This window comes from Syngnathus floridae, chromosome 2 (assembly GCF_059516105.1).
Source record: "Syngnathus floridae isolate MCC-2025c chromosome 2, RoL_Sflo_1.0, whole genome shotgun sequence".
Classification (NCBI taxonomy): domain Eukaryota; kingdom Metazoa; phylum Chordata; class Actinopteri; order Syngnathiformes; family Syngnathidae; genus Syngnathus; species Syngnathus floridae.
This window is the reverse complement of record NC_142414.1, coordinates 12,003,015-12,019,709: the sequence shown is the minus strand read 5'-3', so window position 1 is coordinate 12,019,709 and position 16,695 is coordinate 12,003,015. Positions and strand designations below refer to the sequence as shown.

General features: G+C 39.8%; 1 protein-coding gene across 2 annotated transcripts in view; it reads right to left on the bottom strand.

Moving 5' to 3' along the window:
• nkain4 (sodium/potassium transporting ATPase interacting 4) overlaps positions 1 to 16,695 on the bottom strand; it is a 30,418-nt gene that overhangs the window by 2,822 nt on the left and 10,901 nt on the right. The window contains exons 3-6 of one of the 2 annotated variants that reach the window (XM_088368951.1): positions 15,979 to 16,059; positions 10,963 to 11,163; positions 4,512 to 4,572; positions 207 to 291 (exon numbers count right to left, since the gene is read on the bottom strand). In XM_088368951.1, coding sequence (XP_088225077.1) covers positions 207 to 291; positions 4,512 to 4,572; positions 10,963 to 11,163; positions 15,979 to 16,059 — 428 coding nt within the window. The remainder of the gene's footprint in view (positions 1 to 206; positions 292 to 4,511; positions 4,573 to 10,962; positions 11,164 to 15,978; positions 16,060 to 16,695) is intronic. The other variant, XM_088368952.1, reaches the window with a different exon arrangement.

Sequence of the window (16,695 nt, the reverse complement as noted above, 5' to 3'; positions counted from 1 at the left end):
CAAGGCTTCATTTCCAGTCACAACAATACATTTTGGGGACAAATATTTTGTCTGTACTTGTATGACTCAGAAAACCTTTGGTGTGATTGATGAGGATTTTTTTTTTTTTTTAATGTAACTTTGTCCTTTGTATTAAAACCTCGATGTACGGTACACACATACAGTACACACACAGTATGGCTGGCTGACAGCATGTCTGTACTTACAGGGACACCTGCTTTAGGAGAAGATGAGATGGTTTCTCATTGACATGGTAGAGTGGGAATGGCTCAAATCCACCAATAAAATCAACTGAAAACAAACAAAAAGGAAATCAAAATTATGGAATGAATTCAAATGATGGATGGGCAGATAATCGATATCAAAAAGAAAACATGGGAGTGATATGAGCAGAAACAGATGTAACTAGCACACAAAGATGGCAGAGCCAAACACACTGTTGCCATGAAATACAAGTTTTTCGACATAAAAGTAATCACTTGACCAATTTTGTATTTATTTTTTTGCTTTGACTTCTGAGCAGAAATTTGACATAAGAGCACTGCATGGAGGTAGTAAACTCAATCCTAGAAAATAAAAATCTTCAAGGTGTCGCTGTCCAGCGATTGTATTTATATTCATTTCAACAGGAAAACAAGATTTTTATTTCAACACACCAATTTAGATATTTTTAGAACCCCCTCCACACACACACAGCCAATAGAAATGCAACACTTTTCCTCATCATTTGCTCTGAGCCCGAGGGAGCTCGGAAACAGGTGGAAGCTGCCCGGCTGTCAAAACAGCCTCTGCGTTTTTATCACTCACGCACAGAGGTGACCTTCGGCCGCACGGTGTACGCTCAACCCGCTCGGTCTATTTCCTCGATTAGAAGGTCAGACTGAAGGTGAGGTGCCGATGAGCGAGCAGCAGCCGTGTCAGAAGGGAGAGAAAATTGCTGCTGAGAGACATTTTGGAGATGAAGGAAAAGCCTCTGTGATGCTTGTTGAGGTACAAAGGCGAAGAGGGAGGGAGGGAGCAGAGGGATGTAGGGGTCACGCAATGTGCTTTGACTGACAGGAGACCAGAGAGATTAGGTTAAAGGGGCGCATATGAAAGAGCTTTGTGTCCAGGCCCACGCAAACACCAAATGGAAAGAACAACGGATACTGACGGTAATACGATTCATCAAAGCACAAGTCAAACAGCCACTTCCGTTCTCTCGGGTAAAATGGGCAGATACATCCTGCTAAACCAACACTGAAGGAGGGGAAACAGACACATGACCGCCACGGAAACTACAGTGAGGCCAGATCGAGTCCATTCTGATAAGGAGAGTATCTGCTGAATACTGATATAGGTTTGAAGGATGAGGGTTAGAAGCCACAGGGAGCTGCAAGGGGGGCCTGGCCCTTTCCACTGTGACTCACTTCTATCTTCTCATCACACACTCGCAGCTTTCTGCTGGTTTGTTTAACCAGGACGCTCTCTTTGAAGCATGCTTGAACAGAACTGACAACCGTGACGTAAGTGTAACCTCAAAAGTCGAACACCTTAAGATCGTACAATGGAAAATTCAATTCAAAAAATTCAATTATTAAATGTTTTATATAAATATGAATACCAGGTGAAAAACATTTTGAAACCATAGTCCACCTGCTTCATATCCATTCACCAATCGGTCCAGTTTCATAGGTCTGCAGTGAAGGATTTTCTGGGATGTGACTCAGCACAAAGGGCAGCAAATATAATTGGTAGAAATGCTAAAGTGAGCTTATCATGGTGCTCGGTGGCATAATGCTCTTGACCTACTTTACAAAGAGGATTTTCCCCACCACTTGCACAGACGATGTGTCTGCGAGCCACCGATAAATGTGCTAAGTGTGTATCACGAAGGACTACAAAAATCAAGTAGTTACTGTTGAGAGGCTGAAATCAAAGGATTTGGGTAGTTTTATGACAAACAATGGCTGTAAACGATTACTCGATGATTAAAATAGTTTTTGAGTAATTTCATAATGAATTAGTTGGCGAATAATTGATTAATTTCTCAGCTCCAAAAAAGTTTGACAACCACTAACCCTTATGCACACAATTGATCACAATCCCTCATCGTCAATTAATTGATGAACTATTCTGCCCATCATAACTTTTAAGCCTCAACTCTATCACCAGCGACACCCTCAAAGCAATGTAAAAGTTTGTAACAATGCGAGGAGAAAAAGTTCCTCTTATTCTGTACAGTACCTACAAGCTGACATGCTACAAAGAGAACGTCTCCAGAGCTACTGCCGAAAGGGACGCAGGGAAAAAAAAAAACATGAAAGTCGTCAGAGAAGGGAGACGTTAAAGGAAAGAGAAATGCTGAGGCAGACAGGGAGCTTTCACTGTAGAAAGATGCTTTAATCTACACATCAAATGAGAATGGAAAATGAGAGCACCTTTTCTGGTTGATGTGTGGGTGAGAGCAAGCGCATGGATGTGTGTGTGTGGAGGGGGGATGCGTAGTGGGTGCGGACGCAGACATGGATCTGATTTATAATAACAAGGGGTTTCAAGTTCAAAACGATGTAGCTGCAATTTACTGCAGTTCAGTCTGGATCAAGCGAACAACTACATGTTCACTATATCCAGAATGTCGTCTCCATTAACCAACTGCAGATAAAAACATGTCACTTTGTGGTTACTGCTCTTAGAAAGTGCAGCAGAATTTATAAGCTTCGCAGAGCCAATGTATAAATACTGCTTACGCAAAGTTGAACTACAGGAGACATGAACAGTTTTGTTTTTAGCTAAAGGGTTGTCATGTGTTCAACACAAATGGAAAGCATCTTTAGATTTTGGTCAAGCTGACTTTAGCTGAGACGACGCGGGCCTCCAGGCTTGATTAGGGAGTGCACGGCGCGTAATTGCTACCGTTCAAAGCATAGGGGTGATCCGCTGGGCAAAATGTGAACTGCTCACAGCCAGTGGATCTCTGGTATGTGACCGCACAGTTAGACATTTGAGCTGTTCCACACGAACATACATGACCGCACTAAATTACAAGAGACTTCTAGCTGAACATGCAATTTAGCTTGTGTTGTGTGTTTTAAAAATCACTTTTGGCTGTCTGACTTTTGGATGTCTGACAAAAGCGACTGACATTATTACAGAGAGGAGGAAGAGTTCTTCAAAAACTTCCAAGAAATTTAGTACACTACTTCCCGATGACCCCCCCTACACACACACACACGCACACACCAAACATGAGACACGCCATACAGTCTCAGCTAATCCATTCAGCCAAAGCCTCCATAAAGCAATGGCGAAAATGAACATGGCATACTTTTGTGCCTAAGGACAAAGCTATTAGTCCTGACTTAGCACTAATCAGATATTTATGACTCCCATTGACCCTTTGATCAAATTCTTGCTGCTCTGATTGGCTATCCCCAAAGACGCCCTTTGACCCGCTGCCTATTAGGTCACAGCAGCTGTGTCGTTGATCACAAATGCCCCTCTCTGGTTTCTCAGTCTTCTCTTGTGACTCATTTCACTAGCCCTGCTGCGTTTTCCCACACCCTTTTTTTTCACCTTCTCCTTGCACAGGGACAATCAAGGTCAATTCACACACTCCAGCGCTGGAATGATTTAGCCCACAGAAACATGGTTAGAGTTGACTTGCTGAACAATAAGTCTATAAATATTGGGAGATCAAAGCCATTTTCATCTTTTTGGCTCCAAATGATGCAAATTGAAACTAACAAGATGTGCTTTAACTGCAGACTTTTACATCCTAATCAAGTGGACGGAGCAGGAATGACAACAGTTTGCAAGTGACATGCTTGCTCAATTGGGTTCAGGTCAGGTGATTGACTTGGCTGTTGCAAAAGATTCTACGTCTTGCCTTCAAAAATTATTTTCTGGTTGCTTTTGCAGTATGCTTGGAGTCATTGTCCATCTGTGCTGTAAAGTGCCATCCAATGATTACTGAAGCATTTGGCTGAATATGAGCAGATAAACACAAAATTCAACTTGCTGTTTTTGTCAGCAGTCACATCATCATTAAAGACAAGGGAACCAATTCCACACTCCTTAATTTGGATGTTAATACCCTCAATCTAAAACTGAAAGCCTGCAGTAAAAGCACATTTTGTTTGTCTTGTTTCACATCCATTATGGTGGTGTTTAGAGCCAACTATATGACAATTGTGTCTCAATACTTATGGACCTGACTGTATTTCTTGGATCCTGCATGGGTGGCAGTGCATTTCTGGCACATGAAAGAAAAAGCCAACATACCCACATTAGACACGACTCGACTCAAAGGCACACTGGTGAAAAAAAAACAAACAAAATACATCAGAAGAGGAGAAGCACAGCATAAGCAAGGAAGAAAAGCTTGAAACGAGATGACATACCAAAGGAGGTGTGAAGACCTGGCTCGTCTGGGTAAGTATGGAGAGAGAGAGCGGAGCCAGTAGGCACGGAGTTTGGGAGAGGTGGGTGAAAGGAAAGTGGAAAGCATTCGGGAGTCTGACTATACTCACAGCTGTCCTCTTCTTCAGTCATGGCGCTGACAACATAGCAGGCGTACACAAAGCCGAGGAGCTGTGAACACAGAAGGAGACGAGCCAGGTTAAATAACAGTATCTTGACACAAAAGTAGCAAATGTTTACTCACTGACGGAAAGAAATAGTACTCATCGTTAAATCCATGCACAGTAGAGTGTCTGTAGTTTGAAAATATGCAACTCCTCTTTGTGTTGTTTCTGCCGGTCAGTAAATAATCAACTGGGACGTGTGAAAGTGATTTTGTCATTAAGCACCTAATCAGTGTTTCTGACCTAAAAAAAAAATCACCCTGCCTTTGTTTTTAATTATGTTTGTTTTGTTCTTGGAAAACGGAGAACATGCCAAACACAGACAACACAGAGACAATAATTTGTGGACATAACTTTCTGAATAGCAACAAATAGGAACTATTGTGTAAGTTGATTCACAAGAACTGGTTAAGATTTAACTCCTTGTAACGTGAGAAATGTCTTCGAAATTTGACACACCACAATTAAGAGTGTTTTTAACGACCCTGTTGTTTGTCAATGATTAGAAAAAACGAATAACAGATTTGTAAGTTGTACGATTTAATTGAATTGATTTTAGACTGATAATAATCATGATTATATAACAATAATAATTGTTATCAGACAGAGTTTTGCTGAATGAACACCAATGCATTTTTAATTTCACTGTCTGGGGGCTTAGTCCGATGTGACAGATTCCTCCCCCACCCCGGGGGAAATGATTTCTTTCTTAGAAATGATAGCAGAATTGACTCATACATATATTGATCAATGACTTAAGTCTTCCATTTGTTGAGGGGGTATGGCAGTGTGCACAAACTGAACAGTCCACATGGAAACATACCAGACAGCCCACAAGTGACTGCAGCTAATAATTTACTGTATGCACACTGAGAGGAGCCCTCAAAGTGGCAGATGGCTGTCATTGCTTGTGAAACAGAGCCAGCGAGCGACGGAGACTGAGACAGCGTGTCTTCACCCATCATTTGGCCTTCTGTCATGCCAATTAAAACAGCTCTGGGCAAGCTGCCCTCCTTCCACACTGGCACACCAAACAAGGAAAAGCGCATGGCAGTCATAAATGCACAGAAGTTGACAAAAGGGCCAAAAAAGAAGGGCATGGGAGTTGGCACATGTCAAAACAATGTATTTTAAATGTTCCAGAGCCAAAGCTCAACGCAGGTGAAAATTATTCATGTTGCATTTGCACCTCAGACTTTAATCCTGTCTATCTGTCCCACTCCTTTAAAAAAATTCCAAATTTATTCTGCCACATGGATGCAGTGGTCTTTAAAGGTCACTGTTAAAGGTCATCACTGTTGAGCTGAATCGTCAAATCTCTCAAGTTGCTACTTTTTAGGAAATGAAAGAAATCGTATTTCTTGAGTTAACAAAGTTGCCATTAAACCTTATAACGCTCTACTGCTGTTTACCAACATCAATACAAGACCCCCAAATCATGTTACATTGTTTCCAAACTCTCTCAAAGGTCTTAAGCCGTTAGTGGGATATAAGATGGAAAAAAAAGAAACATCCAGACTCTCAATGTTAATGTAACCCACTCATAGAGGAGAAAAGGCAGAGTCTAACACCGCTTCCCAGACAGTGTCCAATTAAGATAATACATTTGTTCAAAAGCACTGAGGGTGAAAGTTAATTCAGCATGTTCAGCATGTAGCTATAGAATCACTTCACATCCTAATCTTGAAAAGAAGTTGCTTCATCTTCTTTCCACAAAGATGATAGAGGGCCAGCTTCCTAGTGTTTCAACATTTTGAGTCACTAACGCTATGAATTTGAACATATTAAATGGACATTTTTCCCAGCAGCACTTTGCTTGCCTCAGACCTGAATTCTCTTTCCGATTTCTCAGAAAAAAGGAAAGATTGTAGTTGATGCAATATGGGTCATGTAGATGAATCACTTGCAATTTTGAATTCCAAAAGGTAAATATGGCTTATAAAATTGGTGCACTATAACAGTCACACTGAATCAAAATCAGACAATAATTCTTAAATATTATTTGGTTACTTGCTAGTTAAAAATTCAGCATGACTATATAATTTTATTTTGTCTTTATCTGCTTCTCCTTCATCTTCCCAACGATAATTGTTGGAGGTTCAGGTTAATTGCAGGTCAACTGGCGACGTCGTGGAGCAGCGTGCACAAAATAAAAGACCAAAGACTCCCTTGGTTACAGGAAGGCTGCACATACATTACATTGGCCCGTAAGAAAAGGGCTAAATGTGAGTTGGTTAAAAAAAAAAAAAAAAAGGGCTAAGTGTATCTGCAAAGGCTAATGAGGGTTGGTGAATAGACCAGCTCAAAAGGCCATTTTACATTTCCATAGCGCACACTCAATCATGAAAATGTGTCCACAAGGCATAAATCAATTTCATTTTACAGAATAGACTCTAGACGTTTTCAATGTTGACCAGACGTACATAAGTTTCTAACATAAATTAATCAATCAGGCATTGAAACTATGATTGCTACTTTCTTCAGTGTACAAGTGGATGCTTCTGCTACATCGTGAATCTGGCCGAATATACAAAATAAGATACGTCTCCATTTGAGGTGTTCGTTTATGGAATGATCATAAACTGATTTGAAAATGTGTGGTTCGCTCGCTTTGTTCAAAATGATGTTCAAATATAAAGCAATACAAAAAAAAAAAATAATAAAATAAAGTTGAAGGTTGTGGTAGCTTGAGTGTTATAACTAAAAATAAATGTTTATAGAAATGCTTTAATTATAGGTATGGCAGGGAAAAAAAGCACAATTTCCAACCTGGAAAAGCATTTTTACTTGGGGCTAACTTCATTTGCATTGGGAGCTTATCTCATTTGCACGCAGCATAAAAACTAAATGCTGATTCACTACATTTGCTTTGAACTCTGGCCACCACATGAGTCTGCTAACCTCAGAGCCCTACCGGGTTTAAGTTTAATTAGCATTTCTTAAGCAGAACATTAACCATTGAGTGATTTATAGCTCAATAACATTATTTACAAATCTTTCCTACGTGTGATCGAGGACCAAGTGTCAAGCCTCTAGGACTGGAATAATATGTTCTGATCTTCTTTGCTTCTATATTGGAATAATATGTTCTGATCTTATTCGTTCACTATTTGCGGGCTGACCCTGAAACCCCACAAAAAACTGTAAAGGGACTTTAAGTAAACTATAAAAAAAAATCGTAAGATTAGGGGATTACGTCAATGACATAGAGCACATCATACAAGTCCCAACAGATAATGTTTTTTTTTTGTGAGTGAGCATGCTCACACTATTAGTGATGATGGGAACCTGTATCAGTCTACACATTATTGATTATGGCTCAGCACCGTGAATGACGTTCAAGGTAAAATAGAGCAATAGCTGTTAAGAGACCAAAGCGTGGGGGTTTTGCAGATGTCTTCTCGGGTTAATTACACGGGCCCAGCCTAACAATGAGGCAAAGGCTTCCCCCTTGAAAATGAGATGTTTATGTGTGTGCGCAGCTGAGCGCTACATGATAAAACAAGAAAGATAGTCTGCAGAGACCACACCCACCTGATTTTTTTTTACTAGCCCTTCCACTGTCAAAATACACGCGCAAGGGCACAAACACATGTGCACGACCTCATTTGCATGTTTCACATCTAATAACCGCATGGTATGCTAATAACCCAAAACACACCTCATCGACATGAGAGCCTGCACTACACAAAGAAAGCTGCACTGGCAAACAAAACAGGGCTTTGTCTTCAAATGCAGCACCGCTCAAAGAATCCACACGCGGGCCGAGTGGGTGAAAGGGGACAGGGAAAGAGGACTCTTCTGAGCGAGACATGAAAAAAAGGAAGAAACCTCTGATGACACAACTTTCCTGCTGGAGACATATTTGCCACAAGTCTTTTTTTTCCTTTCTCCTCTCTTTGGGCAGAACACTCACCACTGCAATTTAGTCAAAAATCCTTCCTCATGTGACATTGCGGTGTCGATACACAGATCAGGTGAATGGTGTTGGAATGAAATCCGTTTGTATATGTGCCTCCCACTTTTCCAATTGGGAAGTTTTCATAGGCATGCAACCAATGAACCTGCTTCCGTTGTATTAATGAATCATGATGGCATGGCGCATTCTGGAATGTTTTGGGCAATTATAGCTGCTCCTATTCAGCCAAATGCTTTAGACCTGATTGGATCACGCTTCATAGTGCAGATGGACAGTCACGCCAAGCATTGTGCGAAAGCAAACAAAAGAGTTTTTGACGGCAAAGAAGTTGAACGTTATGCAATGGTCAAGTCAATCACAGGACCTGATTGATGATTGCCAACCAAGTATTACAAAGTCTTAAAAGTTTAATTCTTAACTGTTTATTTGTGCCACTATTAGTCTCTTAAAAAGTGAGAGGAACATAAACAAACTTTTAATTCTTCCACTGATCAGCTGACTTGGGTACCCTTAAATGGGGCTGTCAATATCAAATATTATTAGAATCGATTAGTCTATCGATTATTCCATCCACTGATGAATAACATACAATTTTATTTGTATTAAACGATAATAAACGATTAAAAAACAATTACACAACAATTAAGCAATCTCACTCAAGATAGATTGACCGCAATTGTTTTTTAAAGTAAATCCCGATGTTTGCAAATGTCTAATTTGGATTAAACACAAAGGATAAATTAGCTTTAATAAATTAGAAAATGATTAGTTTTGAGAGGCTGAAATCAGATTTGGACTATGTCAACAAATGTTCATTCAACTATTAAAATACGTGCCGCTTAATTTGACAATCGGTTTGTTGTCAATCAACTGATTCAATTTGACACCTCTACCGTCAAATTAACGCAGTTAAAACGTATCTTGTTCATTTCATATCAAGTCCAAAAAGCTGTCAATTGTGTACATGTCCCAATATTTATAGATCTGACTGTATTCGCTAGCAGAGCTCTCAGGAGCCATTAGACAGGCCTCAATTTAACACAGATTGGTGAATAGCCTAAAAGTGCCTTGCCCGAGAGGAGAAATAATAACGACAGAGGGAAAGTGGTTTTCAGAGAGTTCAGTGCACAGTCCTCATAGACAGGCTTTAACAAACGTGAAGGTCAAATGGTTTGACATCCGGATGGGAAAATGAGACAGGAAGATAGGCTGTACTGATACACGGTGTTGGGTGGAACGAGGAGAAAAAGAGGAAATAAGCAATGGAACAAGGGAGTGAGGCAGACGTGACAAATGTGCATAATCAGCTTTCGCTGGAAAAATCCCATGATGGCTGCCGCTGAATAAAAATGAATTTACAGTGATGTGTTAATTCACTCTCGTGTGTTTGCGTGCACTTAATCGTTTTAAGAGAACTGTCATCCTAACATAAATGTGACGTATGCAGATAAAAACAACTATTGACATCCCTGGTATCTTTTCCATCCCTTCTTCCGCCATGAACATTGCTCTCTCTCCTCCCCATAAAACTTGTCTTTTATGCCACATATTTTATTTAACAAAGAATATGACACAAAGGAGCAAAAAGGCACACAGTGGTGAAAGAATAATAACATATGCAGCTGACTTAACCAATAAGAAAAGCATCTCACGGGCATGAGGGTGTAAGATAAAAAGGCATTCAATAAAAGTATGTATCAGAGTAGATCTTTTTTAGAAGATGAAACATTTTAAAGCAGCGTGGGGGAGGGTGAACATTCCCATATAGCCGTTCATTTTTTATAGCGCTTATAGTAATCCTCATGAGGGTCATGGGTGAGCTGGAGCCTATCCCAGGTGACTTTGAACAATGGGGATCAAATCTGCTCATTTAAATTGAGCGATGACTACTGTTCCACCTACGCCAAGTGGGTTTAGCCCCTCTTCAGGATTGTTTGTCATCATCAGCATCTTGTGAAACACAGTGAATCTGAGCAGACGGTGATTACTCGCCAGCAGATTAATTTTGCAGTGAAATGAAATCACACCAACGACCATCCCTGGAGCCCCACCTAAATATTTCATAGAAATCTTCAAAAGCCCTCTTGCTAAAACTAAAAACCTTGCGTTCTTTCTTTTCTATTTCGTTGCTCATTTGAGTGGCTGCTTCGTGTTTCAAACACGAAAGAGATAGGACAAAATGTTCCAGCAATGAGCTTAGAGCAGCATTATGCAAATAATTTACCTTCCCATGACATCAAAAAATCATTTCTGCACGAGCTTGTTGTTGCCACGCTGAGCCTGCACCACATTATCGTTATGGGAGATGAAAGGGAGAGCGAGCATTTGTTTAGAATAACACCCACATGTGTGGTCTGACCAATAGTACAGATAGTATCTATATTTGTGAAGTATGGAATTTACTAAATTGTGACAGAGGTTTTGGCTTGACGTCAACAATTTGACACATGACTGTGGGAAGTGCATATTGATACTCACAGCTGTCAGGATCTGCATTCCACTATGCATGACCTCAATGTACTGGTAGTCCATGAGGCAGCCCATGACAGTGATGTAGGAGTGGCTTTCAGTGGTGAAGACCCCTTCAGATTGTGGCATCTCTCTCCTCACACAGCCTGGCCCATGCTCGCTCCACCACGAGTGATGGGCTGAGATATTAAACGTCAGCAGGTCACTGTCCTGGAAAAAAAGAAAAAAAAACATTGGGGAAATTTGCAACATCATTTGTTTCCTAAGAGCAACACAAAGATATTTGATTGTAAATTAATATTCAAGATTGTCTGCTCGACCTGTTTTGGACCCTGTTGTCGGGATAAATTCACTTAACATACCTCGGACCCAATTTTAATCAAACAAAAATCATTTTATAAAACAAAAAAAAAAAATCTGATGATTGTTGTAATTTATATATAGTAATTTATTGAGAATTATTGATAAATGTAGGGTTAGCAAAAGGAATTCATACAAAATCCTTTCTGAAATGTTAGCTATAAATTATAATGTATGGTAAAATTCGTACTGCGCAAGCTTTTAAGCTCAAACTTAAGAACAAAAAAAATCAAATACAGTATCTCAAAAACCTGATGTGCATGAGAAAAAGTAGATATATTTTATAAAATCAGCATCAAAATTATATTTAGGCCATTGCTGATTCAATTTACTGTTGACCAGTGTTTTCTTTTGTGTACCAGGCCTTAGGGGGAGAATTAAAAGTGCTTCTTGTATTTCTTACAGCAAGGACACACAATTGATTTTAAATGCTATCCGACACAAGATGATTGAGTTGTAGCTGCCTTCAAATCAGCACATATTCAATCTCACCATTCAAACAGTCATCTAGGTCAGCGGTCCCGTACCACTTGACCGCAAGACATTTGGTACAGAGCAGAACGGTGAGACATGTTACTACTGATCATTAGTCAGAAAAGGGTTTTATTTTAGTCAAGTGATATGGTATTTAAAAATAAATTAAAAAAAAGGTTCGCCTGCAAGCTTTCAAAAATCAGTAAAAAGGCTTTAGTGAGCATCTTTTGAAAAGGGAAAAGGTCAAATGAGGAGGCAGAAGAAGAAGCAGCAACAACTTCACGAAAAAGAAGAACAGATGTAACATGCTATCTTTGTGAAGTGGGGTTTTATGAAATGAATGGAGTAGAAGTGCAACAAATAATCCAATAATTGGCAAATAATTAAATATGAAATTAATCAACATTTTTTCGCAACTTGCAATTTCCAAATGCTCAGAATTCCAGCATCTTGACAGATAAATATTCCCAGATTTATTTGGTCCTCTATATAAATAAAGAAATAAAGAAATAGTTTTGAATAAATTTAAATTTTATTTAAATATTTCGATTCAGGGTGTCCCCCGCCTGGTCAGTCCGTAGTCTGCTGGGATAGGCTCCAGCGTATTCATGAGGAGAAGCGGTTCATAAAATGGATGGATGGATGAATGGATGTTTTTGGAGGCGGGTTTTTTGCACACACACACACATTTTGTCCTTGTTTTTGTGGAAATGAATATTGAACGTTTATCTGCATATTTTTGCAGAACATTCGGGATCTGAATATATCCCACCACCTGCATATAAATGATCTGCATTTACATAAATGCACATTTTCACTATTTGCAGGCCGGTCGGGTCCCTATCCCATGCAAAGGAGGTTGGCTGTATTAGACAAACCTTGACCAGTAAGGATGAGGGCATCAAACAAACAAATAGTCCACGCTGGGCAATTTCAAAGTCAGCCACCTCGAAATGAGGCTCTTCAATGGTCTTATGATGTCTAATCAGCAGGTATTTAATCCGGCACGTATAGATGCTTACACCAGTCAATATTCTACTTTGGTGATCCAACCTCCCATGTGCCCCACCGTGACAAGCCATGCATTATTAACAGAGCCACATGCTCTCGAGAAGCATCCCATTAACCCCACACTTTCACACACTTAATTTGTTCCTATCTCATGCAACCCTCAACAAGAAACACATATTCTTCTTTAAATTCTAACATTTGAGAGTGGTGTTAAGGCAAAGGAGAATGAGAACACCAATAGTGAATGAAGAGAAGTCATTGATTGTGCTCGGAAGCTTCTGTAAACAAGCATAGGATACTCTCTATGATGGAGCACTCCAGCTGTTGACATTCACGTGGCTTTTCTTTTTTGCCACAAGGCACAAATCAATTTGATCTCAGAGATTCAAGGTTCATCCTCGTCATCGAATTTCTAGTAACAGACGTTGAAGGGATTCGCTGGTTTGCTGTATTTGTGTATCTGCTTTTGAAACGATGTGGTGGTTTAAGCGGCAATTTTCGAATCTCGCTTGAGTGGTTTGCAGCCAAGTGTGAAACGGTTGGGATGAGAATCAGCACGTCTAAAACGAGGCGATGATAGTCACTCAGAAAAAGATTGAAGTGCCGTCTCCGGGTCGGGATGAGATCCTGCACCGAGTGAAGGACTGCAAGCTTTTCCATTCCTTAAGTTTGATCTTTATTTTGTTGCTTTTAATTTTACATAAAAAATGTTGCGTAAAGAAGCTCACATTGTTTTGCTAAATAACGGCAACACAAAGCAGTCGCTGAATTATTATTATTTTTTTTTATGGGCGTTAGATTGCTTCCTCCCACATCTGCTGATAAAATAATTAATGTGATGAATCAGCTAAAGGTGTCATAACAATCAATTCTCTTGCTCAGGGGGAAACAGGACTCATTATCTTTATTACACTGACATCAGTCGATGATGTTTTCATATGCCATCAAAATGAGAACATGTAGATAAAGTCAAATGAGAAAAGAGGCAAAGTGTTGGTCAAAGGTTTGTTTAGAGAAGCAGGGGCCTGTCTGTTAGTCAGTCTTGCACCACAGGGGACAAGATAGGATCAATAGGAGGTGACGGACCATGAACCATATGACCTCCCCCCTGCTTGAAGGCTCTGACTTGCTTAATACAACACACACACACGCCTTCAAACTGTCCTGTCAAGGTTGTGCAAGGAAGGTCTGACTGAATTAGCCGCCACTGTCTCATGATAAAATGTGTCAGGGGTTTCAAATAAAGCTGTGTGTTAAGTGTACGTGTGTGTGCCAAGTGTTTGTGTGTCCATGCTCCATTAGCCAACTCTACTCCTGGCCACCATATGCGAGGCTGGGAGCCCAGGCTGGCTCCATCTGTTGGGTTAATGCCCAGGCTCACTCCTGAGCAGCTGGCCCCTAAGCGCTCCATTGTACAGCACACACAAAAACACATTCATAAGAGACGCACGTAGTGGAGTGAAGAGATACGTGATGGATGGGAGGTTCATCACACAATGGCAGATCTACCAGTGCTTGAAAAAGGTGATTGTGAAATTCATTTTGGATGTCTGAGAAAGTGTGAGATTGGCTGCTTGTATTAATTATTCTCAATGGTCAGGCAGACAATTGGGCAAAAAACACATCTATGTGAGGAAGGGGTGGAGATTGTGTTATTTGGGAGGAGAGGATGAAAAGTGGGATGGGGAAATATTTCAGCAAATATTAGGGGGATAGACATGTTGAGGACATGGATGACTGTTTATATACTACTATGGTTATAAAAAGTTGACACTCATGTTTAAAAGCCAGGTTTGAACTCAATATTATTTTTGGAAAAAATCTGATATATGATATACACATATATGAGTTTGTGCGTGCGTGCGTGCGTGCATGTGTGTGTATATATATATAGATATACACACATCTACACATTAGAATGTAGTTGCACAAGTGTCCACACATTTTTCTAACTTCTAATATGTGGCTGAGTTTCATCAGCATTCAGGATAACAATATCTCCCAAACACATGTTGAAAATATGTTATGGTCTGACAATTCCATGGTCTGATTGGTGCAAAAGCAACATGATTCCAAAATGTTTGTTTGGTGCAATCACAGCACGTCGCCACAAAATAGTGAAGCATTGCGGGAGTAAGCACTTTGAATAGCAGTTATCATTGTGACCAGGGGCTGTTTTACCCCCAGAGGAACAGAGGCTTTGGTCAAGGTGGAAGGAATTATGAGTAGTTCAAAATTTCAGTGAATCACAGCTTTGAGAGTGATTGCTGGTAGGGGGGCACGTGACGTATTTATTACAAACCACACGTACTGGTGTTAACTCGAGCAACTTTGAGGTTGTAAAACTGGCATCTGGTGGAGTGCATCACATTTAAGTTGAAAAAAATAATGTTTCGCGGTCATAAAAAATTGACAACACTCAATTATGCCTTTTAAAGTTTACAACACCTCTGTCGCAACGTGTCACCTAAAACACGACAAATAAAAATGTGGAGAGATTATAAGAGGACATAAAACTAAATGCTTGTCTTTGCACTTGAATCCCCAGAGAGGACAGAGCTGAGCAGAAATTCTCTTCTGTCATTAACAGCATTTGAACCTGTCCTCTTAGTTTTATAGCTTTGACTTCCCAACTGAACACTGTATATCTTGGGTTATCTGCTTATAGGTAGAAATTTGCCGATGTTTTTTCAGCATTTGTGCGACGTCTAGCGACCTTTTGAGCGCCAGACCAGCGCTTTTGAGCACCAGACCAGCGTAGAAGCAAATAGATGTAGCCAAAATTTACTGTGTCTAGCTTGTCTAGAAATATTACTGCTAAAAATAATTGAATCAGAGCTGTTTGACTAAACTTAAGATGTTGGATCATTTCTCTCTTGAGGTTTCAAACATAACACATGCAACAGATGACAGACACTAACCAGTCACAACCCAATGATTACTCAAAGGTTATTATGAAATCCAAAAGAAAAAGAATTGTATCCATTTTTCTGCCTTTACAAGCGTAAGAATTAAAAGTAAAGTTTCACCACATCACATGTACTGAGCTAATATTTTGCTTATCCAAATAAGTTGGATGAGAGACAACCATCTTAAAATATTAGGAAGAAATCAGTGTGTAACAATCATTATACTGTGCAAGTGGCTGGTCCGTGTACTTGTCAATGCTAAAAGTCTCACCTTGGACAAGCCTCCTACATCCAGGTAAAAGCAGATGATGAAGACATTCCAGGCCACCCAGAGAGCCACCCAAACTGCATACTGAAGGGAGGACATCAATGTTACATGCACAAATAAACAGCCTTAATTTTTATAGACACCATCAAAACACGATACACTATTGTTACAAACTTTTAACTCAGCTACTATGTTTCCCTTGATTGATACACTATCATTAGAAATACCTCAAGGAACAAGAGAAATTAAAGTTCTCAACGTGACTTCAACAAACTCTTTTGACTCATTCTGTGTTATGTGTTAATAATGTGTCAGAGGAAATGTAGACAGATAAACAGTGCTTTGGTGAAAACATACCGTACACACTGAATCATGAAAATGTCCTGACTTGTTCAACTCCCTATTCTGCGTCAAACAACTTCCTCTTCTTATCATGCGTATTTCTTTCCCAGAATTGCTGGTAAAGCATTCCTAGTCATCTTCTATGTAGGTCACATCTGTAAACCAATTTTCATCTGATTTACAAAGGTTTTAATCCTGTGACTAAGAAGGACATTTTTTAAGTATTTTAAGCCTAATTGTGACATAGACATTACAATTGTCTGCTTTATAGTAGCAGCTGTTGAATGTCTATAGAAATTTAAATGAGTTATCAAAACAATGTGCCTTTGAATATTTACTCCCTTCCCTATCCTCCCAGTGAATCTGTGCATGGTTATT